Source organism: Eurypyga helias, unplaced genomic scaffold (genome assembly GCF_000690775.1).
Source record: "Eurypyga helias isolate BGI_N326 unplaced genomic scaffold, ASM69077v1 scaffold35183, whole genome shotgun sequence".
NCBI classification, from domain to species: Eukaryota; Metazoa; Chordata; class Aves; order Eurypygiformes; family Eurypygidae; genus Eurypyga; species Eurypyga helias.
This window is the reverse complement of record NW_010241172.1, coordinates 232-27,309: the sequence shown is the minus strand read 5'-3', so window position 1 is coordinate 27,309 and position 27,078 is coordinate 232. Positions and strand designations below refer to the sequence as shown.

General features: G+C 46.6%; 1 protein-coding gene across 2 annotated transcripts; it reads left to right on the top strand.

The window, feature by feature from the left end:
- The first annotated feature begins 573 nt into the window (after positions 1–573).
- TP63 (tumor protein p63) lies at positions 574–21,074 on the top strand. 2 transcript variants are annotated; one of them, XM_010148681.1, is made up of 10 exons: positions 574–754; positions 2,453–2,568; positions 2,892–3,001; positions 3,289–3,413; positions 4,340–4,422; positions 5,361–5,497; positions 16,906–17,063; positions 18,036–18,180; positions 19,046–19,139; positions 20,360–21,074. In XM_010148681.1, exons 1-10 carry the CDS (start codon positions 634–636, stop codon positions 20,654–20,656), a joined length of 1,386 nt encoding a protein of 461 aa, XP_010146983.1. In that variant the 5' UTR covers positions 574–633; the 3' UTR covers positions 20,657–21,074. The 2 variants fall into 2 exon arrangements, with proteins under 2 accessions (XP_010146983.1, XP_010146982.1); XM_010148680.1 differs by having other exon boundaries at positions 3,289–3,425.
- The last annotated feature ends 6,004 nt before the right edge of the window (positions 21,075–27,078 follow it).

Below are 27,078 nucleotides of genomic sequence, written 5' to 3'. Positions count from 1 at the left end.
ACAGAGGTGGTCAGCAGAGGTGTGAGATCATTTTAAAAGATGACTGAAACCTCAGATTTGGTGCAACTCCCCAGCTGTTCAGGGTCTTGCTTTCAAGTACTATTCAATCTCAAGGTTCACGTGTTTATTTCACCCTTCTGCAAAAGTAGGAGGGCTTCTTACGAAACAGGATAAAACACTTTGTGTGTGGTTTTTATTGCTTCCAGGATGTGAAAAGGATAGTGCCCGTTTTGTTAGGTGGGTAATGTGTGTCCCTCGGAAGAGGGGGTATGTGCCCAAGAGAAACAAAGACTGTATTTGTTCATGTAAAAGCAGTGTTCTTTATCTGAAGGTTTTTGCCTTTGGGAAAACTAAGCTGTACGTTTATATTCTACTATTCTAAAACAAGTAAAGGTCTGGTGGTTTTGCCGCTTGTCTGGAAGTGTGGCAGTTTTGTGAACAAGTGCAATGCATATGCAGTACCTGGTGCATTCAGCTACATGTACAAACCCATCTCCATCCTTCTGGCATGCCTCTGCCTCTAGCTGAACATCCTCTCTCTCTCTTGCTTTTTCCCCCCTTGTCCAGTATTCCACTGAACTGAAAAAGCTGTACTGCCAGATCGCCAAGACATGTCCCATCCAGATCAAAGTGATGACCCCGCCGCCTCAGGGAGCAGTCATCAGGGCTATGCCAGTCTACAAGAAAGCTGAACATGTCACCGAAGTGGTCAAACGCTGCCCAAACCACGAGCTGAGCCGGGAGTTCAACGAAGGTAAGGAGGGGAAGTGCTTTGCTGGCAGTCCCTCTCCAAAGCCGCTTGGCTGATGAGCGGCCAGTGCTGGGGTCTGGTGCCCCCTTCACGGCAAACCTGGTGGAAGCAGCCCTCCCTGCAATGTCTTCTGCAGCTTTTTGTTTCCTGTGCTTAGCAGGAAGTTTCATACTATACTTTTAACTGTCCCTGTGCAAGCACGTCCTTGGGAAGAAAGTACCAAAATAAACCTCTCGCTTGCCCAGGTTGGACGGATGTCTGTCCTCGTGGCAGACAGTGCCCTTCTGGCAGCCCTTCCCTGCTCTGCTTTTGCTCCTGCGATGAGTAGCAGCTGTTCTTGTCCTCAGGAATGAGCTTCCATGTCGCTGGGGTAGGGATCCAGTAACAGGATGCAATATCATCTCTAGTCTTTAATCCACGCCTCAAAGACGGAGGGGCTGTTTTTCTCTAGCAGGAAAACGCTAAGTGCCAGCATCAACGGTAGGCAACCTTCCTGTACGTTTAAAGCTATCAGTTCAGTCTTAATGCTGCAATCTTTTACTTGCTTCTCCGCATGTTAATGAAGCAGCAGCTGTTTAAAAACATCCTGGAGTTTTCTGCAAACTCACGGACTGGGCTCTGTTTTGCCTTGGCTGCTTAAGTTCACATAAGTTCAGATGAGCATCTGTTTTATTCTATGTACATTATTTATCTCCTACTGTAAAAAAACACGGTTGGTGTCAGTTAGCAGGATGTCTCAGGAGCCTGGATCCCTTCACTGGTTACAGTGCAGGCAGCTAGACAAGCCCAAAAATAAGCAAGGACTTTGGAGTGTAAAATCAGAGTGGAGCGAGACAGTTCTTTGAAATAATTTTTCATATTATAAAGTTTTTCTGATAGCACTAGATTTTTTTTTTAGGTTGATACCTGTTTCAGTGACGAAGTTTTAAGAAAAAACCCTAAAATTATAAATTCTTATTATGAATAAGTTATTTCTCTAGAAATAAGCTGTATTTTGTGTAAGAAATGAACAGTTCAAACACGGAACAACTCTTTGGATGAACACAACAAACTTCTCAGAATTTAGTTGTATGTTGTAGAAACACTGAAAACTTTCAGGAAGCAAATTTTAAAAATTATTAAAGGGGCCTAGAAACAAAGATGATCATGTTTCCTTTTGTGGCTGCTGTAAGCAAGGATGGTTTTTCAAGTTGACCATTTATTAAATGCATATTTCTCCTGCTGCTCGAATCTTTTTTTATCTCCCTAGATCAAGACTGATGGGAGGGAACAGAAGGGGGCTAGCAGTTGATGGGGAAAAGAGTAGTAGGGATTGAGACCTGAGGGAGTTTGCTTTGTGCACACATTATGGGGAGGAAAAGAAAGGCTGGTGTGAAAATCCATGTGGAGTTAACTGCCTAAGAGTTGCTGTGAGCTGCCATTCAGTTGATGTTTTGGCTCACTTACTCTGTGGGATCTTGGGAAGCCCATGTTCAAGTTTACTCAAAAGCATCCAGCATGAGCTTGAGAAAGGTTAGCATTGCCTTTCACGTCTGGGAGTGTGCAGGAGGGATGCTTCAACAGCTGGAGGCACGTGTGTGCTCTGATAGACTTCTGGGGCCAGGTGAGGGGGTTTCCCTTGGTGGAAGGTCTTGCTGCCCTGCATGTGAGCTTGCTTCACTGAACAGTGTCTCTTTGTTTTTTTCCTCCTTACCTCCGCAGGGCAGATTGCACCTCCCAGCCACCTGATCAGGGTGGAAGGGAACAGCCATGCCCAGTATGTAGAAGATCCCATCACCGGGAGACAGAGCGTGTTGGTCCCCTACGAGCCACCACAGGTACGTTGCAAGCTCAGGGTGGTGGCATCCTGGCACGCGAAGGGGTGAGGGTTGTAACTCTAGTCAGAGGAGCCGGGAACTTGTGCAGTCCCTGTCTTCATCACAATGAATCTCTTCTTCCTCTTTATCAGAAATGAGCTTTTAAACACCCTCTTTATCCCTTGAAGAACAGGACCTCCTAATTTCTTTTATGGAAGCCCTCTGGTGGGTTCTATTTCATGCTAGTCTGATTGCAGCACAGCTGTGGGAGTGCAAGAGGAGAGCCTGGAAAAAGCAAAGCTTTCCATCCACCATCTCTTCTTCATCTCCTTTGTCTCGTCTAGGTTGGTACAGAGTTCACAACAGTCTTGTACAACTTCATGTGTAACAGTAGCTGTGTGGGAGGCATGAACCGTCGCCCGATTCTCATCATTGTGACACTGGAAACCAGAGAGTAAGTGGTGCATCATCACTGGTGTAGTCCTTTGCCTGTGAAGTGTCTTTCTGGTTTCTTTTCTGCTCAGGGCAGCATTGCACATCCTTAGGGACAGTTGGATGCAAGGGGCCATAGGATATTTTTTTAAATCTTTGCAGGTGGGAGTTGCCCAACGCCTGGGACATCCTGACTGAGAAATGGGAGGTTCGGGACTGTCTGTGCATAGTTTGGCGTGAAGCTGGGGGATGCTGCTGGCCCACATCTCAGCCAGCAGCTTATGTTTCCTCTTTCACCTCTCTTCCCAGTGGGCAAGTCTTGGGCCGCCGATGTTTCGAAGCCCGCATTTGCGCTTGCCCAGGCAGAGATCGCAAAGCAGACGAGGACAGCATCCGCAAGCAGCAAGTCTCCGACAGCACAAAGAATGGTGATGGTACGAAGCGCCGTAAGTAGCTGGCAGAGCTGGGCAGATTGCAGATTGTGCTGTTACTGGCTGAGGTGTGACCCTGGGGCTTGTGCCGCAGGGTTGGAGTGGTGCTGTGCATGGGCTTGGAGGCAGGAGGGCATTATCTTATCCTCCCAGGGTGACTCAACCTGAAAAATGACCTGGTCTTCACAAAACAGCATTTGATGATCTGGGTTTGTGGGCTCCCTTGCAGCGCTGCCTGTGTTAGATTAGCCTTGCTGTAGTGGCTGGAGAGGGTGTTTATTTGCCACCCTGAAGGTACATGGTTGAGACTCTACTTTATGGACCTTTACTGTTTCTTTGGGACTGTGCCATTATTCTCTGCTCCTCCTTCCCAGTGTCTCGTGCTGTGGCATGTGTGTTTCTGCCAGAGGGAATCTAGATTAAGACTGCATGTAAACCCTGCTCTGCATTGGAGGTGCTCTGGCAGGTGGCCTCTCTCTATGCTTCGAGTTCAGTTTGCTCATCAGACATGCAAGATGTGGAAACCCATCTCTGAGTCTGCACATCTACACTCGCTGATAGTATCAGGCTGAAAAGCAAGGCAGAAGGTTTTAACAGGAAGCAGATTGGAGAGGGGCTTAATTTTCGCAGTGAATTCTGCATGTTCCCTGCCTGTTGTCTCACCTTCATGGATCACTGATCCACCAACAGCTCCTGGGTACTGTAATACCAAAGCTTGCAGTCTTTCCTGCAAATAGCTATGGCTTGTTCTAGGTACAGCTCGCTGGGTTTTTGTCATATATTCAGCGTTCCTTGTCTGCTCTGATTCCCCAACCAGTATGGCCACCCAACATCTGCAATGTTGTGCCTACCTTATGGAGCTGTGTCTTTCTTTTTCTTCCCTTTTTTTTTTTTTAATTTAATGAATGCTTTTGGTGTTTCTCTTCTAGCTTTTCGACAAGGAACTCACGGCATACAGATGACATCTATCAAAAAAAGACGTTCCCCAGATGATGAGCTCTTATACTTGCCGGTGAGTTCTCTCTAGCTTTGCGTTTACCCTATGTTTAGTATCTTCCTCAGTGCCTTGAGGCAAGCCAGCTGCTCACCTAGACCTCAGAGAGAACTGGGGACGGGATGTGGATTTTTTTTTTTTTTTTAAATCCCCAGAGCTATCTATTTTAAATGCCTATTCCAAGCAGAAAATACAAAAATTCCCCACCATTAGCTGCTCACTAGAGTGTCTTGTGCAATGCATATGAGAATATCCCAAGGGATCTGTGTGTCCTGGTGGAAACATTTGTTTCGGAGACCTAACTGGGTTTCTTCCTCTGTCATTTCTGGGTCTGTGGCACTTGACCTTCCTCTTGCTGACAAAGGTGGATCATTCTGTGACTTTTATATGTATTACCATTGTAATGTGCTGAAAGAAGGGAAATACACTGTCTTACGTGTAGGATCAGAAAGGGCAGGAAGTATATGTAACTGGATATTCAGCTGCTTCCCCATGAGCCACATTTGGCTGGATAAATCACAGCCCATGATGTGCTTAGGAGAAGGGAGATCCAAACCCAACAACCAAATTCAAGTACTCTTCTTCCTCAAGGCATGTAAGATCCAGCACCAGATCTGCTTACATCTGAGGCAGGTAAAGACGTTTTCTGTCTAACAGATTGGATCAGAATATTGCTTTTGGCTAGTGTAGATTTTGATCGAGCCAGATGACATCCCCAAGATGTTCATTAGCCTGCAGTATCAGATTATTGCTCTTCAACATTATCTGCTGTACCTCTAGCACAAGGCTTAGTGGTTTTATTCCCTTTGTATAGAGTATAAACAGAGTATTTGCATCCTGCTCTTGTTGTTTACTTGACTTTATCTAAAACTTGCTGAGGTGTCTGTCACTAAGGACTATAGTTATGGTCCTTTAAGGCTTTTCTTTTTCCCCCCTCTCCTTTTCCCATGATCCAGGTGAGGGGACGGGAGACGTATGAAATGCTGCTAAAGATCAAAGAGTCCCTGGAACTAATGCAGTACCTTCCCCAGCACACGATTGAGACCTACCGGCAGCAACAACAGCAGCAGCACCAGCACTTGCTCCAGAAGCAGTGAGTATGGGTGTGCTTGCAGTGACCTGTGCAGTGAGGATGGTGGGGAAGGGGGAGAGAGGAGAGAGACACAGAAGGCTTCTGCACAGTTGTTTGTAGGGACGCAGTGCTCAACTGAGGGCTGAGCACTCAAGAGTATTGTTTTGGCAAAATCCCTTCCAGCAGCACAGCTGCTTGTTAACTCCTTGGTCAGAGCTGATAGAAATTGATGCCAGGAGTTTGGCATCTCGAGAGTTCGAGATTCAGATTTCGTGACCTGTGCAATGGGACAAAGCAGTCTTTCTTCCCCAAGTATACATCCTGACTGCTTGATTCCGTCCCTCTCTGGTCTCTTGTCCCACACAATTCACCTTTTGGCCATGGAGGGTGAATGAGGACAGGCTCAGTGCCTTGTTTCTGACTTCATCCACAGCCCAAGGCACAGCAAAGCAGTGCTGTGGAACAGCCTGCAGACAGAAACCCAGTGCATATGTGTGCCCAAACTGGGCAGGCAAGATGGGGGTCCCATGCTCTCATCTGCTCCATGGGAATGGTAGGGGACATGGAGCCATCTCCATGCCTTCTCCTGAGTGTCCATCTGAGCACCTTACCAACAGCATGCAAAGCTAGGACTGAGCACTAGCTCAGCTGAGTACGTGGACTCCCCTGCTGAGCACCTCTGGTGCTGTTGGAGGGCTGGTGTCTCAGTGGGATAGAAATACTGTAGGTCCCTCAGCTATAAAAAGGGAAGCTGAAAGTTGGTAGCAAGTATGAAACATGTAATAATTGCTTTGTGACCAGTGGGTGCTTCAAAGGAAGACTCTACACATGCACTTTTAAAGCATTTTAAAAAACTGTAGTTTGTCACTGGCGAGTGTCTCCACATTGCGCATGAGCAACTTTCCATCCAGGCAGACATAGTCCCTGTCTGACCTCGGCTGGAAGGGCTGTGCCAGGATTACTTTGGATGGTGTAAGTTGCCGGAGGATGGGCAGAAGAAGGGCCAGATAAGTGTCTGGTTTCCATTTTCCCCCTCTGTTCCCAAAGCTTTGCAGTTACAGAGGCTGGGTCAGAGAATGACTTCCCAGACAGACTGTAAGCGGTGTCATTCATGGGTATTGCTTCACCTGCTGTATCAGGTGACAGAAAATAGCCACCCAGGCTGTAGGTAGCTGCCAGCAGTAGTGCTTAGGATCTCATGTGTTCCTGCTGGTAAGCTTGTGCATTGAGAGACTGTGGGTATAACTCATTCCACTGTAGAGGTAAGCACGAGGCCAAGGCACCACATAAGTCCCACTTGAGCCTGTAGGGATTTATTTTGGTGCCTTGGCCTTGTCTCAGGACTTCTGCAATACCATGGCTCTGTGCCAGACCTCTGCATGTGTTCACATTTCAACCTGTGTGTTTTTAGTGTCAGCTGTAGTCTTGTGGAGGTGTGAAAAAAGCCTTGTGCCAAAATGGCTGGAGCACCCAGGGGCTCTGGACTCTTTTTTTGGGGCACTTAAAACTGTCATTATTATGTCTTTTTATCACTCATCTGCACTCTTTGTATATATCACAGTTTGTATTTACTAGCTCCTAGGCATTGCAGCCTTAGAGCACTCAGCTGCGTGCCTTCAAAGCTCCACCTGAACTACAACCATTTCAGCTGAGAAATGGTTTTGTAAGCAGAAATGGACAGCAGCAGATGACAGCTTTCACTTGGTGCTGACAGTTGCTTTGCCATAATTACTGGTTTCATTCTTCCTGTATCAATAGGATGTGTTTCTGGCAACTGAGGTTGGTATTTGTGTTACCTTTAAGACTACCACGTGTAAGTCCAGCCATTGAATTTTATGAAACTTCTTTTGGCATGTCTCCTGGCACTTGTCCAGTTATATACTCATTTTTCTCAGCTGCTGAGTGTGCTCAGACACTGGGGAGAAAGATTAAAAGCTTTTAAGGATGCCAGGAATGAGGAGAAAAATAACTTCCAGTGTTTGTCCAGAGCTGCTGCAGTTGTCTCTGCTGACAGCCTGCCACCAAGCAGGGTCCTCTGTGCTGAAGTGCATCTTCAAGCAATAGCTTCTTCAGGACAGTTGGGTTCTGGTGCTTTTTCCTCAAAAACCCAGGGTATGACTTAACTTCTGAAGGAATGTGTTCAGGGCAATGGGGCAGACGCAATTGCACCCCAAAAAAATTGTAAAGAACCTTCAGGTCCGAATGTGAGAATGGGGAGGGAAGATGCTGAAGGAACTGGTTTGGGTAAGGGCAACCTTGCATGCGAGCATGTTGCGGGGACATGTCCTGCCACTGCTTCCTTGTCAGACTGGCCAAACGCAGCAGCACAGCGACTCCTTTGTGAGCCTCTTCTGGTTTTAAAAGAAAATGCCTTTCACTTTGTAAGTAGGGACGTACTTTCAAAACTCAGTCTGTTTTGCTTTCATTCAAAGTGCATGTTGAAATTGGGAGCTAGGAAAGTGCACGTGCAGTGACCAAGAACAAATGTGTAGGAAGCTGCAGGTCCTAGCAGGGCTCTGTGGGGCCAGAGAGTTTGTGAGTCACCTTTGGCACTTTCTTCTCAAAAAGGAGCTGCATCCACATGTGCTCCATTGTCAAGCCTTGATGGAGGAATTGCTTGGTTTTTTTTCATTTTATTTTTCTGAGCAATGGTTAACACAGAAAAGCTATCTAGGTATGTGGGAAGAAGTTTCTCTTTCATTCCTACAACACGGAAAGCTTTGCCTTTTTTGAAGAGTAGGAAAAGCAAGGATGAGATTATCATGGTGAAACATAGTTTTAGAAATATAAATCTGTCATTTTGGAAAATAACTGTATAATTGCTCTCATGCACACACAGACTAGCATTGCATTTGTCAGGCCAGCAGATGTAACTGTCTCACTGTTCTAGAATAAAAAGTACAAATCTGGTGAGAATCAGAAAGCTGTGTGTCCCGCAAGATGACCAAAATATTGCAATGCTTATGTTGTGCCAGACAACAATCTTTCTCTGTCTCATCTCCTCTCTGTTTGTTCCTTTGTGCATGGTTTTCTCTTACTTACTGTTATGCCAAATACCTTCATGATCATAGGTGGGAAGGTGGGTGGGTTTTTTCCCTCTTCTGCAGTTTCTATTCTTCCTTTTTTACTGCCAAATCCTGGGGCCCATATTTGAACAGCAGAACACACATTTACTTAGAAGACTTCCTTTTCATGGTCTGCTACCATAGAAAACATGGATTTGCCATAAGATCCCTGCTGCCAGAGATACCAGAGGTGGCCCATGCTTTGCTGGGGAGGGAAGATTTCTTTGATACTCTGCTGTGAAGTACGTTTACTGTCAATATTCCCAGGGAGTATCTGCACAGCCTTTAAGGTAAATGCTAGAAAACACTTTCTGATATTTAGCAAAATTTCCTGTGATGCATTTCACCCTTCTGAGCACTGTTTTCAGAACACTCTTTATTTCAATTTGCTATAGCAGAGAATCATAGTCTATCTCGAGTTGGAAGGGACCCATTAGGATCATCACGTCCACCTCCCTTGACTGAAGGGTTTTCACAAAGTCTTACCGTGGCTACCAAGAAAAGGGATCTTATACCCCAGCAAATGTCTCTCTCGTATCAGCAGGGCTGCAGCTACCAGCCCACTGGCTGCCTTTCAGTCTAGTGAGAAGCACAGCTCATTATCCAAATGAGAAGGAAATAATCTCATAAGTGAAGTATGACAGAGCCGAGCTATCCAGTGCCTGCAGTGCTCCAGCTGAGATGGAAGCTACAAGGATCCTGGTGCTTGCTTTTGGGGAAGGGGGCTAGTGGGGGAGGTAGTCTTCATACTTCCACCTATTTATTCTTATTTTTTGTGGTGAAGCAAACAGTGGATTTTTGCATGGCTTGGTTTTGTAGTGCTGTGCTTGCATGCGTTGTGAACTCCAGGCACTCGGATAATGCCCTCACTAGGGAATTGCCAAGATGAAAGTAAGTAAGAGGAAGTGTGGGATTAGTTATATGAAGACATGCTATGTTTGCTTTGCCAGCTTTGAGGGTGCAGTGCCTTCTGCATCAGCTGGCAGCCCCAGGAACCCCTTGGCTTTAGTACAGAGGGTCCCCTGGCTTTGAAAAGAGGAGTAGTTAAGATGTAATCAATGTGGCCCTTTCACAGTAGGCACCATCCTCTCTCCCTAGCAACAGCTTCTGTTTTTTAAGTAAATAGAGTTCAAAGTTGTCTCAATGGAAGCTGCTTCTTGCCTTTTCCCCTTTGTCTGAGTGCCTTTTTATCTCTTATACTTGCTGCTGGGAGCAGTATCTGGGCACCATTTACACCCATGAGACTGGGACACAGAAATCAGATTTCCCTATCAACTACTTATTTCCTCTTGCTTGCCAAACACTTGCCTGTACCTGGGACTTTCCAGCTTTCTAAATCTCCCTGTCACATAACCTCACTGTAGGTGCTAAGGCATCTGCTTTTCCCCTCCTTCAAAGCCCACAGTGTGATCATGAAGGTGGAAGGTGACTGTTTCTCTCTTGGTGGCTGGTGAAGGGTCCTGTACATTCATCTTTTTCTTTTCTCTGGTTCCTTCTCTACAGTCTCTTTTCAGCCTGCTTCAGGAGTGAACTCACGGACTCAAGGAGAGACCCTCCCAAGCAGACCGATGCCATCCTAAAACATTCCAGCCCCCCAAACCCATCAGTTTATCTGTAAACCGAGCTGGTGAGGGGTCACTTTGCCCAGCTGTCAGGACTAGGAACAGTGGGGCAAATACACAGCCTGATAGAAACAGAGCAAATAGTGAGAGTAATCTCCTGATGGGACTCAAACTTTGCAAAACCAGGCACTTCTACAGACCTCTTACCTGTAGCCCATAGTGTTGGGAGGTCGGGAACCACAATGTCGTCTGTCTGGATGTAACATTTTCTTCCTGGGTTTTTGTAACCTGTGGATACTTTCTCCTCCTCTGTATTTGTGAAACTCACAGGGTTTCTATGAGCAGGTCTCAATTTTAAAATGCCTCTTGTCTTGTTTAAATTAAAAATGTGTCTGTGGGCTGGGGGGTGGAAGGGGTTGTATTTAAACAGTCTGTGATAGTCAATTTGGCCTGTTTTAATGCTGGTCATGCAGTAATAGTGCACGTAGATGAAGTATTCGTACTGCTGGACAGAGGGAGGTAATAATTATATGGACTAGCACTCGTAAGAAATATTTTTTTTCTGTAGAAGAAAAAAAAAAGCCCGCTAATTTGGCGTCACGAATTGTTTTCCTCTATTTCTTATCTTAAAGGGTCTCATCGACAATACATCAAAATTGTAGGGAAGACTGGGTGACTGACTTTGCTCCAGCACCACTGCCATTAATCCAGCTTTGCTGAGCTTAGGAAGGTCCCTCCTGATTCTGTGGCCTTGATACAAGTGGTGAGCTGAGCTGCACAGATTGAATGTGAGGTTGAAGTCTTCCTGTGTAATGACATTCACAGGTATCCAGTGTCCCTGTCCCTTTGCAGCTGAGAGCGTAAAGGACAGAGTGTCCAAAACTGCTCATTGCCCTACCTGTGAAAAGGGGCTGGAGCTTGCCTCTTTCCTTGCAGATGTGCAGCAGTGATTAGATGTTGCCTTAGAGTTTTCATCAACCCTACTATGTTTTACCTCACAATTCAAAGGAAAGTGGTGCCAGCATATGTTGCAGTTGACTAAGCCACGTGGCCTCAGGCCATGCCCACCTTGTCCATTAATCCTGCAACCAATGGTTTTTGCTTATTGTGCCCGTGAAGCGTATCCAGGCTTAGCAATTCCTGCACAGAAGACTGTTTCTCAGCAAGGACTTGTAAATCCTCACACTGCTTGCATCAAACTCTATGTCTGAAAGCCATTCCTATGTGGCTTGATAAGGAGGATTTGAATAATTTGGAAACTTCACCTCTAAGTGTCAAGCCCAGACCAGCACAAAGGAGCAATGATCAACAGGCAAGTAACGTGCCGTGGAATTAACCTGGCATTGCTGAACATGGCACTAGGTGCAGATACTGGTGATGAGGGAGGAGCTAGCTGAGGGTGGGCATGATGCCTGCTGTGGCTCTCCCCACGGAGAGGTGCTCAAACATCCTTACAAGAACAACAAGCCCTAACACTGGTAGAGAAATATCCTTCAACCCACTCTCAGGCAGCAGCATGTGTCCTGAGGAACCCTCCAAAGTTCATGGCTGCAGGTAATACAAAAATGAAGAAGTTACTGAAGGTGCACCAGGAATGGCACTCCACGTGGACTGCCCATGTCAGCGGTGGCTGGGGAACAGAGTTCAGTTGCAAATGCCAATGATCAGCAGCCCCTGAGAAACAGAAGGGGCGAGGCCAATACTGATGGGGACCTGTGTGCCTGCAGCGCAGTCCATGCTGGATTTATGTGGGGCAGGTGCATACCCAGCTCTGACACACTTGTGGTTAAGCACAGCCTGAAGAGAAGGTACTTCCCAAATGCAGAGCAGGCCTCCTGGCCACCCACCAAGGAAAAAATCCTGATGCAGTGGGAGAAGACTCTTATCTCTGAACATCACATCATCTGCTTTCAGGCAGCAGAACTGTGATCTGAGCAGGTGATGACTCGTACTAACATCTCCTTTAAGAGCTATATCCCATCTCTGGATATCTCCTTCGTTGTTTTAGAAAGACTTGTTCTACCATAGCAGTGTGGGGGAGGGCTGATGGAGAAGAGCCCCCAAAATTGTGATTAAGTATAAATAATAACTAATTAAACACTAGCATTGACTATTTCATACAGTCACAGCTCTACTACTGTTCCTTGTGTAAAGCTAACCAAATCAAGTGCCTCTTTACTTTGCCTGGAAACTCCAGGGAGTACTTTGAGATCACAAAGATAAATATTACTCTGTGCCTTTTTATTTGGGAGAAGGAAGGCAATGCTATTCCTTCCCCTGTGAGAGGTGGAAATCTGAACTGTAAATGCAGCCCATACACAGGATTATGCTTGGCACTATCCGTCTGCCTTCCAAGGAATTCCTGGATCTTGGTCTTGTCTGTTTGTAGTTGGCAACATGGAAATACCACAACAGGGATGCACTAATGTGCATCTAGAGCTGTGCACCAGAGCCTGTCCATAGCAAGCTTGAAGAGGCAGCTCACCAGAAGATACAAAGCATCTTCCAGCTCATGCTTCATTTCATCTCATCTGACCTCTAGGAAGTCTCTTGTACCATGATGGACCATACAGCACCTGGGACTTCCACCAAACAAGAATGTAAACTATTTGGATCCCACTGTCCTCTGGAAAGACTTTCCAACTTGTCCTCCTTACTTACCAGAGGATGAGTATTGCAAAACTGGTCTTAATAGTGACTTGATTTTCTCTCCAGCTACAAGGTGGTTATCTTAGAAGGTGCTTTTTTTCTTTTTTTTAATCAAATAACCTGGAGCTGGAAGCAATTGGAATTGCTTCATAGCCTGTCCTCTGCAGATAAAAGAAGAAAACTTTTTCCCATCTGTCTTTTGATTGCTTCTTTGTCATCTCTGGGGCTTCAGAAAAGTAAGCCTTTTCCTTTCAAGGAATAACCAAATGGAATAATTGGGCCTTATTAGTCAGTCAGGTCATATCAGCCTGTGTCAATTAGTTGATACATATATCCACTCCCTGTATTCTAGCTCCATTCCCTGGACAGCAGATAGCATTCTGCCCTGGGAAATTCCATACCTGAAATCTAAGGGGAGTCGTTATCTCCACCCTTGTCCCTGCACTGTAGTTTGTCTGCCTAGTGACTGTCAAGGCTCCTCCTCTCTGTTATCCCAGTTAATTACTAAGCCTAAAAACCACTTGTGTGGTTGAGAAGGTGCATTATTGCTTACTTTAAAATAGCAGCTGTTTGAGATGTGGAGGACAAGGGCATCTGCTTCTTAGTGTCCCACTTCACAAGCCTTCAAAGTGGATGAGAACAAGGGAGCATCATGTGTCACTTGTGTGGCATTACTAGACTACATCAGTGACATCCCAGAGTTATGCAGCCCAATGGGCAACCTTACTTGAAAATCGTTGCCAATGGGCACATTGACCATGTGTGAACTGGTGATGTAATCCTTGCTGCACTTGCTGTGGCTACTGTAGGTAAAAGGCAGTCCTGAAACTGGACAGCTTTGATTCCCCTTGGGTCTCTCTGCATTGTGACTAGCTCTAGGTCTTCAGGGATAGCAGACTGTAGGCACAGGGACTTGGGCGAAATCTTAAACTCTCTGAGCCTAAGCTGCCCTATTTTTGCACTTAATGAACCTTTGATGCTATTAAGGCTGCTTACAGGACAGTGTGCTCATCTAATGTGAATGAGGACACTGGGACTTGGCTCCTGAATCAGGTAATTGGTCTATCCAAGCAGTTACCTATCTCTGGTGAAGGGCTGGTAACCAGTGAACTGGAAAAGTGCAGAATTATACAAGGTAACCTGTGAACTGAACCGTGCTTCATATGTGGGAGAAGGGAGTACTTTCCTGACCTCTCGAGATGATCAGTATATGCCTTGAAGCATGAGAGGCGATTGCCCTCAATTAAGGTTGCATAACTACAGATGTTATTGGCTAAATAATAACATAGCCTCTTGAAGAGAGAAAGATCAGTTGCAGAATGTGACTCAGTGCCTTTCGTATCGGACTGTTCCAAGAAGTATAATACCCTCTTAATTGAAGTCCTTATACCTTGATATTAAAATGCATTTCGTTGGCATTGATATCAAAGAAATGTTAATGCTCCTACTTCTAATCTTTCTTGAGACATAGCAAGTATAATTTTTAATAAAAATCACTGTGCATGACATTCTTATAATACCTGTTAAGGAAAAGAAATGAGAAAAAAGCAATATATTTTAAATTAATCCTCAAACACCATGTAGTCCGTGTGTTTAATACCAAAACCATTTTCTTGTGTTTCTGAGGCTGTTGCTATATTGATGTGTGATGTTAATTTTCAATAAAATTTTGCATCTTGGTTTATCTTGGAACTTTTCTTTGGCTAGATGGCTTTCTCTAGGCTTTTCGTATGTCTGCTCATGTGATGGAATAGCTTAGTTGAAACAAGGATGGGTACGAAGAAAAATGCTTTTGTTTCCTGTTTTATTTACTTGAGCTGGATTGTCTTGATCCTTATGAGTATGAATGAGATAAGAATTGAGTCCTTAAGCTATATGTTAAAGTATGCATTTTTTTTCTATAGTGTAGGGTGCCTTGCGTTGGCTTATGTTTGCTTGCTACTTTTTTTTTTTTTTTTAATCCCCAAAGTATTTTGTAGTCTCCTAACTAGCTTTGGTTCACTGGTGGTGGAGAGGGCAAAATTAGGCCCACTGCTGACCTCCTTGGAAAATCTTGTTTTGTAGCAACAGCATCCTTTTAAAAAAAGATTCCTATTCATGAGTGCTCTGAAGAAAATCTGTCCTGAGCTTAAACAATGCAACTAAAGTTTTGGGAATTCTTTGATTTGATTTGGAATTTCACTGTGTACGTGGTGACCTCCTCACTTGCATATCATGCAGATTTTGCCCTAAGAGACTACTCAGGTGTCTATTAATTTCAGCTGAAACAAAGTTAGGATAGGTGCCTGAACCTGTAAAGTAGAAATATTCTTTTTGGTCCGAAATCCAGAAGCCTCTTAGGTTAAGGGTGGTGTCAACCTCACTCGAATTTCATGGCTGGCCTCAACTTCTATAATTGGTGAATTGAAACCTCAGATCTGAATCATTCCCTTTACCCTGAAAAGTTGGGTCTGAACTTCATGGCTCAGTTTCACTTCCCCTTGGGAATCGCTGCCATCGTTAATATTAATTTGTGAAGCTTCTTGTGCTTTCCACTTCCTTGAGTCTATGAAGTTTGCTGGATCTTGTCCTGCATCTTCACTGCCAAAGGACAGTTCACACCCTTCTGTACCTCCTGTAATTGTGTAATTAGGTAACATTTCTTCAGGGCCTTAGATATTCCAGCCTGTTAGCATAAATGTTTTCTCCACCCAACACTGCAAGTCTTTAAAAGTGCAGGAAGCTGGAGACAATGTAATTGTATGAAACTTGACCTTGAGTGCCGAAGGTTTTAATAAATTATCTAGGAATAAGCCTTTTCTTTCCTTTACACTTTGCTTATTTGAAGTAATAACTATTCTCTTTGCATAGAAGGAAAGCCAGTTCCCAGGAATTGGTGTAACCAGTTATACCTAGACTAACAAGTTTACCAATGGGAAATAAGATGGGAATGTGCCTCTGCATATTCACCGCGGAGTCACCATGTTATGGCTGAATGAGTGCCGGGCTCTGCAGTAAGCTGGACAAGCTCTGCTCTGCTGGGTGAGCACAGATGGCGAGGGCACATCATGTTTGGGAAGCGTGCCCTCCTCCCTAGTGCCTTTGCCCAGCCTTGCAAATGCCCCTCGTTTTGGAGAGACACAAACCTGCTGTCTCGTGGTATGGTGGTGCTCTGCCAGTTCTCCTGTTGAACCCACTTTAATGATCGTTTTCTACATATCCCAGATAAGACCCCATACTAGATGGGATGCCGCAGCCGTAACTCGATCTAGGAACTGGGCTGCCGTTCAGAAGCGGTCTGGTCTTCATGCTCCAGATAGCTTATGAGGTGGGATTGCAGCTGGGACCCTCGGGGGTGGGCAGGGGGGAGCTTGCCAGCAAGGCTCTCTGACCCAGTTTGTGGATAGGCTGGATAGAGTTTGGGGCTGTCTGGACTTGAGAGAGGCTAGTGCTGTTGTCAAGTGGTAGTAGGAATCTGATACTCTTAGCAAGCAGCCCGCAGGGTTTGGATACCAAGTTCTCTTTTACACCAGCAAAAGTATTGGCGTCCTAGGCAGCTCCGACTGTCTCGGTGGTCCCTAAGGTGTATGGAGTTTGTCTGGAGCAAAGAGCCTCTGGCTGTTACCTATGCACTTCATGACAATCTGCTTGTATAAATAACCAGGAATTTTGGAGAAACCAATATGGTAAGTGTGACCTGATCTGAAAATTGTTTCTGCAGTCAGGTTTTAGGGGTAGTTAGGGTGGTTTTAGATGGCTTCCTCAGTTCTTGTTCTTATGGAAAAAGTCTTTGACCACAAGGAGAGCTTAACTTAAACGTATTCTTTTTGAGTTTTGGCAGCTCTTTCCTGGCTTTGCACATGTCCTTTTCAACTGAAAAGCCTGCATAGAAACTTTTCCTCAAATAAAAAAACTTAAAACTTGAACCGCAAGTGAAGCTTCCCTTTGTCGGTATTTCACCGTTTGATTTTTAAATGCCCAGAACATCTGGGAAACTTCTTATTTCCTGTTGACTCTCTCTCCAGTGATCTTTATCTGCAATGCTCCCATGGTGTCAGTGATTTCAGTAGCAGTAGCTCACCACTGCCACCAACAAAAAGACTTAGCCCCTTGGATATGTGATCTTAACAACCAACCACTGTGATTCCTGTCCTAACTTCTCCTTGGTTTGCAGGACCTCCATGCAGTCACAGTCATCTTATGGCTCCAACTCTCCACCGCTCAGCAAAATGAACAGCATGAACAAGCTGCCCTCGGTCAGCCAGCTAATTAACCCCCAGCAGCGCAATGCCCTGACCCCAACTACCATCCCTGATGGCATGGGAACCAACAGTAAGTTCTGCTCTGTGCACACACCCTGCTAATCTATGGAATGAGATTTGGCATCTGCAGGTGGCTAGTGTTAGTCTGGGGAACCTGGAGTCACTCGTGGTAGCAGGGCTGGGAACCTGCAGAGCCAAATATTGCTTGTTGCAGTGCCGTGGGGCAAGTCACCCACTTTCTCCAGGTTTCAGTGTCCTGCTCAGAACCTCACAAGGATGAACAGAGCTGCTGCTTGCTGCAGCTCTGGCTGGCTGCACTGTCATCTGTCTTTAAAAACTTGTTTCTTCTTCCTTTCCTAGCAGAGGAGATGCAAACATTGGCAGACTTTTTCCCCTTGGTTCAATTAAGGCACTTCTTAATTTCAAAGGAAATATCTGCATCTCACAGCTCTGTAACTTGCTTCCTCCTGGCTGCTGAAGAGTGCCCAGCAGCCCTGTAAATCCAGGATGACAGACGTGGTTCTGGGGGCTGAGTTCTGGGAGGGGGGTGGTGTTGTGTTGGGTTTGTTGTTTTGGTTTTGTTTTTTTTTTAATTTCACAAGCGCTGGGCTCTTGCCCACACCTGTTGCTGATCCCCTTCGGGTGCTCTCGGTGTCTCTGAAAACAAAGCTGTTTGGCTTCCGTATTGGGTTACTCTGCTGGCTCTGTCCCACTCTTCTCCTGCAGCAGGGAAAGCCGAGATGCCTGGGGCTTGCTTAGGGTCCTACCCAGCTTGTCTGTAACGGAAGGTGACACCACAGCAGTGCTGCTGACAGTTGCTCCAGCGAGGGAAGAGCTCCTGAAGGACTGTCAGTCATCTCGTCCTTGCGCTGTTGTTGTGGCCCTACCTGAGGTTCCCCGTGAGCTCACTCCATGCAGGGCTTTATAGGGGATTTAAGGCTGCTCTGGCTGTGGGTGCTGTCCCTTGGTGCCATGCTGGGGGCAAAGTAGGGGTTTGAGGTCACCAGGGTAACAATATGCTCCTCCTTCTTCTCTCCTCCAGTTCCCATGATGGGCACCCACATGGCCATGACCGGTGACATGAATGGCCTCAGCCCCACACAGGCACTGCCTCCTCCCCTCTCCATGCCTTCAACGTCCCACTGCACCCCCCCTCCTCCGTACCCCACAGACTGCAGCATCGTCAGGTGAGCAGGAGCAGGCTGCCTGGTGGACGTTTCCTACCCACAGGGAGCAGAAGTCTCATGTTGGGAGCTTGAAGGGTCCTGCACGGGTCCCTCTCCCTGTTCTTCTGGAGCACTGGATCCCAGTGGGTCTTGGCAGTCCCAGGGCTGGCACTCTCTGGGCATCAAGCCTCAACCCCCCAACTCTGAGCAGCTGAGAAACAGGGACATTAGGACTGCAAGAAAGCCGAGGGATGCAGCATCTACTGGACTGGTGGAGCTGAGGGCACCAGGCAGTCTTGCAAACATGACTTTTTATCTTTTTCATATTTCTTTTTTCCCCTCTGGCCACACGACAAGCCATGGCTGGGGTCAAAAGCCTCTCTGCCCTGTGTGAGGTTAAACTCGTTGGAAGATGCTGCCCATAAAGGAGGAATCCTTTACACTTAGGGAGGAATGTGCTGATTTGAAATACTTTGTGTGCATGATGTGCCTGAGTCACAGGTGAACTGCCTTGCTGGGGTTCTCTATCTGTACAGCAGGCTGCCATGGGCTCAGCTGCCTTCTGGGTGAAGTGACCTGGCAGGAGGGTCCACATTGAGCCTTCCTGCCCCAAGATCCAGGCTGTGTAGCACCAGCTCTTGACGAAGGCGAGGTGCTGCCACGAGGGTTGCCTGCTCTGAAGCAAGCTGAAGGACTCCCTCATTTGTTTGATGTGGCAGCAATGTGGCTTGCTGGCCTGGGATGTCTTGGAGATGGTCAAGCCAAGGGTGAAAGCTTTGTTTCCTGTTGCTGCAGGTTGGCTGAGTGTTTGGTTTTTCTGTGGTTTGGGCTGTTGCAGCCAGGGTGATCCTTTTTTCTCTCTCCTTCCTTCCTTACTCCTCTGCAGCTTCTTAGCGAGGTTGGGCTGCTCATCCTGTGTGGATTATTTCACGACCCAGGGGCTGACCACCATCTATCAGATTGAGCATTACTCCATGGATGTAAGTAACTCCTCACCATTTCTTTGTTTGCATTCTTGGCCCTGCTGTAGGGATGGGTCAGAAATCCAGACTCAGTATATTTTTATATGATTAGTTTGATTAAAGGCTGTTGCACACAGAGATGACTTGTGAGGTGAAGAGAGGCTGGACTCAGGGCCAGCATTGTAACTGCCTTGCCTGGCACAGGTGAAGAGTGTCTCCCCATGCCCACCACTGTGTATTTTAGCCCCCGAAGTGGCCCCAGCCCACATGCCTGTTAATTCTCCAAGGCTTGGTTTCAGTTTACACCACTCTGAAACACCTCACTTGCCTGCAGACAAGTAGGCTGTCCAGAAGTGGTCTGTGTTTTTTCCCCTCCCTGCTTCTGTTTTCTGGCTTTACCTTAATGGTCTTCCCTCACCACTGGCATCTCAGCCCAGCTGGTGATTTTTGGTGGTTTTTCTTCTTGCATGGCTGTTTCTGCAGGGTTTCTGCCTCCTCACCTATGCCATTGCTCTCCTCAGAGCTGGCTGTCCCGTTATTTTTACCCTGAGACTTTGCAAGGCTGTGGTGCTTTTGCTTCCTAGCATGGGCTGTCTTCTTGCTGCTGCTACTCTAATTAGAAAAGCTGACCCAAATTAACCAAAGCTGGTTGCTCATTTTTTCAGGAGCAAATCTTACATTTACCAGAGTTTAGGTAATGCTACCCGCAGGAACGGCGCCAGAGATGATGGGGCCTCAAAACCCGAGTTTTCTAAGGTTATGTGTCTGTTCTTAAATTTTGGGTATGTTCAAGTAATTAAGGCAGTTACTATAGAATCAGATCCAGAGCTTTGGATACTGGAGCTCAGGCTTGGATTCTTTTGCAGGCTTTGAAATAAACACAGAAGTTGTTGAAGCCATTGAACCTCTGCATCCCTCACTGAGGTTGTCTTGGAGGCCTTGCAGTCCAGTTAAACATCAAGCTTTAGGTCACCATATGTTATGCATGAATGTGTGTTTTGTGTAACTTAAAACAGACCTTGTGTCATTAGTCCTTGCTGCCTCATGGCCACACATGCTGGTTCAGAAGTGAGCCTTCAGGATTAGTGGTTTGTCTTCTACAGTGCATCACGGCCACCTGGATTTTAGCAGCTTTGTTTGTTAACAGGCATTTGCAGGGTGGCCCAGAGGCTGATTCTACTCCCAGAGCCCACCTTGCACAAGGATTGCCTTGTTAAGCCCTCCACCTTGCCTTGCAGGATCTGGTGAGCCTCAAGATCCCGGAGCAGTTCCGCCATGCCATCTGGAAGGGCATCCTGGACCACCGGCAGCTCCATGACTTCTCCTCCCCTCCCCACCTCCTGCGCACCCCCAGTGGCGCCTCCACCGTCAGCGTGGGCTCCAGCGAAACCCGGGGGGAGCGAGTCATTGACGCAGTCCGCTTCACGCTCCGGCAGACCATCTCCTTCCCACCCCGTGATGAGTGGAATGACTTCAACTTCGACATGGATGCCAGGCGCAACAAACAGCAACGCATCAAGGAGGAAGGGGAGTGAGCCCTGCGGACCCTGCTCCACCCCGCCTCGGCCACAAACTGCTCAGCCCTTCATTTGTCTTCCTTCTGCTTGGTACTGCGCCCCTGGACGAAGGGCAGAGGGAGCTTTCTCGCTCACTCGTGCTGGTTATGCTCTTGAAGCTGTCTAGGTTATGCTCCTGGACCGCGACCTCCACCCCGGCTCTTACAAGGGGAAGAACTGAGCGAAGGGGGAAGGCGGGTGGTATTTCCTTGAAAGCCGTTGACCTTCTCGAGAAGGTGGTGTTCTAGTTTCATGTTTTCCTTTGGGGAGAGGGCTTCTTTTCTTGACTTTTGAATCCTCACACACCTTGTGGGCATCCTGACCTGCAAGCTTGTCTCTCTCATCCAGCAATCCCGCTCTGAAAAGCAGGAAGGTTAAAACAAATTTTAAAAAAGCCAAACCCCTCCCCGCCCCACTCCAACCCCATGACTAAATGCAAAAAGCCCAAAGTCACCAAATCCTGAACTAGCAGTTCATCCAAAATACAAATAGGAATCGGTCTGCTGAATGTCGCACTTAAACAACCTCTTCTCATGGAGCTGAATGCTCTGTTCATGTGTAATACTCTCCAGCGGAGACAGCACATGCACTTTGCTGGGCAGGCCAGTGCTTACGGCCACCTGCAACCCACTTTTTCCTTTTCCCTCACCTTCTCTGGGAAAAACCAAACCTGCTGTCTCTTGTTCTGAATTTACATTCATGTGTATGTCCTGGTTTGCTTGTTACAGGATGTAAAAGCAAATACAGCCATTGGTCGCTCTTGACTTCTGTCCCACACCCAACCTTTAGCCTTTAGTACTATTGCTGACACTTAAGCTAGAGAATTAGGCTTTGCCACATATGCAGCCCAGTTAGTTTAGCATAAGGATTTGCCTGCCTAACCTCCAGTTGAACAGAGGACCAGCTGAGAGCTGCCCACTGATTTGTGGGGCTTCAGCTATCCTAAACCCAGGCAATCTTTTATTTAGACCGTGCTGGATTGGTTTCCTGCCAAGTGGAATAGAACCATCTTTAGATATGTGTGTAATAGGCTGGAGCCTGTTGTGGTTTGTTGCTGGTGACTACAGACTAAGTGATGAGCAACTAGAAGTGGAGAGTAAAAAAGGAAAGAAATTTCCAACTGCCTTGGAACAAGAACCAGTTCCTGGTAATATGGGTGTTGCTACTGCAAAAGGTCATGTTTACATGAGAAATGGATTTTTCTCTGATTTTTCTTTATTGGTTCTACAGCAGCTGTGCTCTGAGGCATTTCCTCCGACTGCCAGTGATCCTGTGGACAAGTAACTGAGCAGTGTGTGTTTTCACGTTTATATTGGCCAAGGTGGTAAGACTATAATGTATACAAACAAACCTAAACCGAGGAGCTCGGCTCAGCACAGCTGCTTTCAAGTAGGCTTGCTCTTTTTAACAGTAAGCCTGACTTCTTTGGTCGGGGAAAGTTGAAAAAAGCAGCTTAAATGACTTGCTACAACCAAATAATCTCGTTTCAATGCAGTGGCTGTTTTCTGGTCCCTGCTGTGTGCCACATATTTCATTTAAGTCCGATATTGTTAGAATCCTCCATCTGTCTGTTGTGCCAGGTCTACGTTGCATTCAAAGACTGCCTTTCGGTAACTGTGCAAGCCTGTTTTGGGTAGCTCTAAATAGTAATGCAAGATAGTTACCCTGTAAAAGTGTGTGTATATAAGTATCTTTTTGTACGTGTAATTTTTTTTCCTACAGCATAACATGCCGATTTTTATTTCTTCTTGGGTTACCGGGTCTGACAGAACCACAGTACAATGATGTTTGTTTTTCTGGTTTTTTAATTATTATTTTTATGCAGTACGCTTACAGTATACCTTGTAACAAATGACTCATCACTGGACAAATATATTTGTATTTTTCATACTAAGATTCCTGTGCTACTTTGCAGTTGAGGGGGGAGGGAGCAGGTACTGAAAGCCTGTTTTATCATTTTATTTTGTAACACTTCAAAGAGCAGCGTCCTAGATTTCAAAGTATTTAACATGCTCAGTGTGAAAATTTAAGTCTTTTTTTTTTTTTTCCTATATGCTACGAAAGACACGAGTCACCCTGCTCTTGACTCAATGCAAGAATTAATTCAGCGGGGCAGTGTTAGTGCGGGGAAAGTGTTAGTGCGGTTACTTGGCAAATTCCTGGAGGTGAACTCGGTTGTGCCCTTCTCGCCTCCAATTTTTGCATCTCCGTTGTGTAATACTTCTGCTCTCCTTCAGTACTGTACAAATATTGATGCAAAAATACTGTCAATTTACAAACTAAGAAGCTTCTGACTATAAAGGTTAATGCAGTTAATGCTGTGCCCAGAGTCTGGGCACAGGGACTTGAGTATCTGCTTTTCAACTCAGCAGTGAGATGGAGCTTTTCTGCTGCATCACTAATGATTAAAATATATGCTGTGAAAACCTTCTTTCTACAGTATAGCACTATGGAGCCCACTTCTGTATAACTGGAATATTCAAGTGAGTTTGAACTGCTGTAGCTTTTACCCTCCCCTGTAGAGCTGTGATTTTTTTTGTTTGTTTGTTTTGTTTTGATACATCAAAGCATATGGATTAATTGAGCTGAGAATCTGCCGATGCTTGTAGCAATGACAGTGTTGCCTGCACCGGGACCCGTGTGTGTTTTGGAACACCTTGTTGTTGAAGTCAATGAAAATAAAAGCCAAACTGAAAATGACACTGAATACCCCAACAGCTTCGTTTCTTGTCTGTGCGCCTTCTTGGAAACGAGCAGGAGACTTTGCTGCTGCTTCCTCCTCTGAGCAGCTGGGGCTTGTGTCGCCTTTACCCACGTGTGCAGTTTTCTCATCCCCACGCCATCCGTGTCACAAAGGTGTGTTATAAGGTGCCATCACACACCCATCTGCTTGCGTTGTGGCAGATCAAATGGGTTAGCTCCTGTAAGCCCCTTGCTGAAAGGGGAAGTCTTCTGGCTTTTGCATAATTTGCATAGCTCTTTTTTTTTTTTTTTTTTAAACCTTTTCATCAGGTTTCTTTGTTCTGTTTCTAAGCAGGGCACCAGGATGTGCCTGTGTTCAGTGTCCTGCTCAGACACGATGGAGCTGTAACTGCTGTGTGCCCTGGCTGGGAAGGGAATGTGTGCTTTGTGCAGACAGGGTCAGTGCTGCCCTTTCCTCCTCCACTCTTGTGAAATAACCTTGCACAGCCATCTCCGCCACCCCACTCTGAGCTTGGGGACGTTTGTCCTCATTTAACTTGCACCAAAGGCTTCGTGCATCACACCATATGTCCTCTCTCCTCCTGAAACCTTTCCCTTTTCCTCTGCATCCTGATTCCTCTTCCAAGGATTTGGGAGAAGAGCAGCTTGGAGCCAGTAGGGTGGCTGTCCTGAAAGTGGTGGAGGGGCCCTCATCAGTGGGAGCCTTCAGTCTGCCCATGGTCTACCACGTTAACAGCCCAGCTTCATGAGTGGTTTTTGTAGGGGGTCCCATGTCTCTCCTTCTCTTACAGTTTGTGTGAGTTATCATTGGGAAAGGGCATTTGGGAGTGGGGAGAGTCCAGAAAAAACCCTTACAAAGACCTTTAAAGAGAAAAAGGCTTCCCTTCAGATTTAGTTTTACACTTACTATTAGGGTAGGGTATGGCTGCCTTTTGGATCTGGTCACTGTTTCTTTTCCTCTTTACCCAAGGTTTAGAGAAGCAGTTGTCTCTGGATATCAATATCCAAAGGCATCAGCCAGCGATTGCTTGAATGCGATGTTAAAAACTAGTGCGTTGCCCTCAAAGCGAGAAGTGCTGCTATAACGACTGCAAGACCATGCTGTTTCAGCTGATGGACTCCTTGCCTCCAGATGAGCAAATTCCATCATGTAAAATAGGATTTCAGTTTCCATTAACCAGGTAAGCTTGAAACATGTTTGCTGGTGGTTGCAGTTGCTGTCTGCTGTGATTCACTGCTGGGCTAGGAACTTTTGCATTGCTCACGTTACAACAAGGGTTTCAGGGTGAGGAATTCCAAGCTGGCGCTCTGCCTTTTGCCCTCCACCCGTACCAGTTGGAATTTTGTCTTTGGATATAGGGATGCTTCATAGGCAGGCATGAAGTTTTTCAGGGCAGGGATCTATCACAAGCTTCCAGCTGTGTTTTGCAAGCCTGGGTGGACCTCTGAAGATGTGTATGCTCTTCTATGCTGTTTTCTAAGTGTGCTGAAGCTAGCAGTCCCCTGGAATGAAACTTTTCCGGACACAACAAAACTTGGCAAATGTCCGATGGGAGCCTGTGAAGTTTGTGTTGCTCATCATGTTCTTCCTGTCCCATGTGGCTTAACAGAAACCCTTTCCTTCTTGCCTGCGCTGTGGCAGGAGGATTGCAGGACATGGCCTCCCACGCTGACTCTTTGCATGTTGTTTCTCAGTAGGAAAACCACGTGGGCAGCCCAGTCCCAGCACCAAGCGGGAGATTGAGCTGTTTGCCCTGATTTGCTGAGCTGTAAAATATGTAGCTTATACCAACCTCCGTGCAAAGGTTAGGGAGGAGCTATACCAGGTCAGTGCTTTAGTCTTGGCGTGGTCTGCTCCGTGGGGCAGCAGTGCATGGCCACTACTCAAACGTGGAGCATGGCCACACGGGCATGAGCCGTGCCTAAGCTGAGCCTTCACCAGGCAGGTTTGGCAAACAGCCTTGACTGACTGCCAGGCTCGAGCTGGTGGTTTCTGGGTCCTGAGCTGATTTGGTTCTCTGTGACCTGTGACAGCAATCAATCATCTTCCTGAGTGTATAGCAAGAAGTGGAAACTGGAGTTTTGGAGCCAGATATGCTGGCCCTGAAGGTCAAATAAACTGGGAGGAGGTTAATTTTTGTGTTCTATTGGCAAGGGTTGGCTGCAGCTCTCTCCCAGCTTGCTTCCCTAAGATTAAGGATCTAAAATTTTACTCAGAGGTATATGGCAGTAGACATTTGCTACAGCTTTACTCTCTTGACCCGGGCCCTGTGGGCTGGTCCCTTTTCCTGATATGCCCATCCTTTCCCAACTGTATATACCAGCACAAGTCCTTAATATCAGCACAGTAGAAACAGATGTTTCTGGTTTTGTGTGTGTGTGTTTCTGTTAGTAGGTGTCTGTCTTCCAGTAGAGGAGTTGGAGCCCCTCCACTGCCTCCTTCATCTGCCTGTGGATGTTGCAGGGCTGCCCACCATGGCTATGCCCTGCTGCCAGGTTGGTGTGGCCATGTGCTTCCCCTTTTTTGGAGGGGTGGGAGGGAGAATAAGCTGGTTTTGTTAAAATGCTTTGAATTCCTTGTAAACACATACTTTATTTTTAGGAAACGTCAGCTCTCCCTTCGTGAAGTGAGTCAGATGCCTGGGACCACTGGTGAGTAAAGGCAAGGCTATGGGGGGGTGGGGAGGAGATGCAGGATTTGGAATGGGATAGGGCAGGCTGCAGCCCTGGCATATAGGGAAGCATTGAGGGTCATTTCCGGGGTCAGTGAGCTGTGTGCCTGCAGCACTGAAGCCAATGGCTGAAGGATCCCAAGTGCCCTTGAGGATGTTGCTTGTGCCCAGCGTGTTTCTGCCTCGGTGGCTGCAGTCACAGCAGTACCACACCTTGCTCCACTCCCACAGCAACATCAGACCCCATGGGCATCTGGATTTCAACCTCATAGCTCTAAGATTTACTGTTTGGTGAGGGTCTGCATGCCCCATCCCACGCATTTTCTCACTGCCGTTGCAACGCACTACCCTTTGCATTTAGGGATAATGTGAGCATGGCAGCCAGTGGCTTTTTTGGCTGTGCCACTTCCCCAGACAATGGGAATACGTGCTGCAACAGGAGGTGGGTGCCTTCTGGCATGCTCAGCAATTACTCACAGGCAGTTGGGCTGATACCAACCATTACAGCATACAAGGGAGATGCTTACATTGTCTCTCCCAACTGCCTAGGGTAGGAGATTAGGCTGCCTGCATCATCAGTGGCAAAAAAGTCCCTGGGGAGCCGTACAGAGCATATTAGCTTCCCATTCTGAATCATGCCATGGAAGATGTGGTCTCATTATTGCCTACATCAAGGCCAAAGGAAGACTAAGCTTGTTTGCTACTGCTAAGCAGGACGTGTCTCCCTGTGCACTCGACTTTGCCGTATTCCTAGGGCTTGTGGCTGCGCTGCAAGAGACGCTCTCATGGCACAGCCATGCACAATCCAGCGATAAATAACTGACCGCAGGGCTCTGCGTGTGGTGAAGAAACTGCTGCAGGGTCTGAAGAGAAAAAGGGAAAAACAGAACCAAAACAAATCGGCAGACCTTGGGAAGAGACAGTGCTTTTTCTCTTGTGTTTTAACTGCCAGAACTCTTGAAATGAGTGTTTAGCAGCAGATGGTAAAAAAAAAGGCAAAAAACAAGGAAACAAAAAAACCCCAAA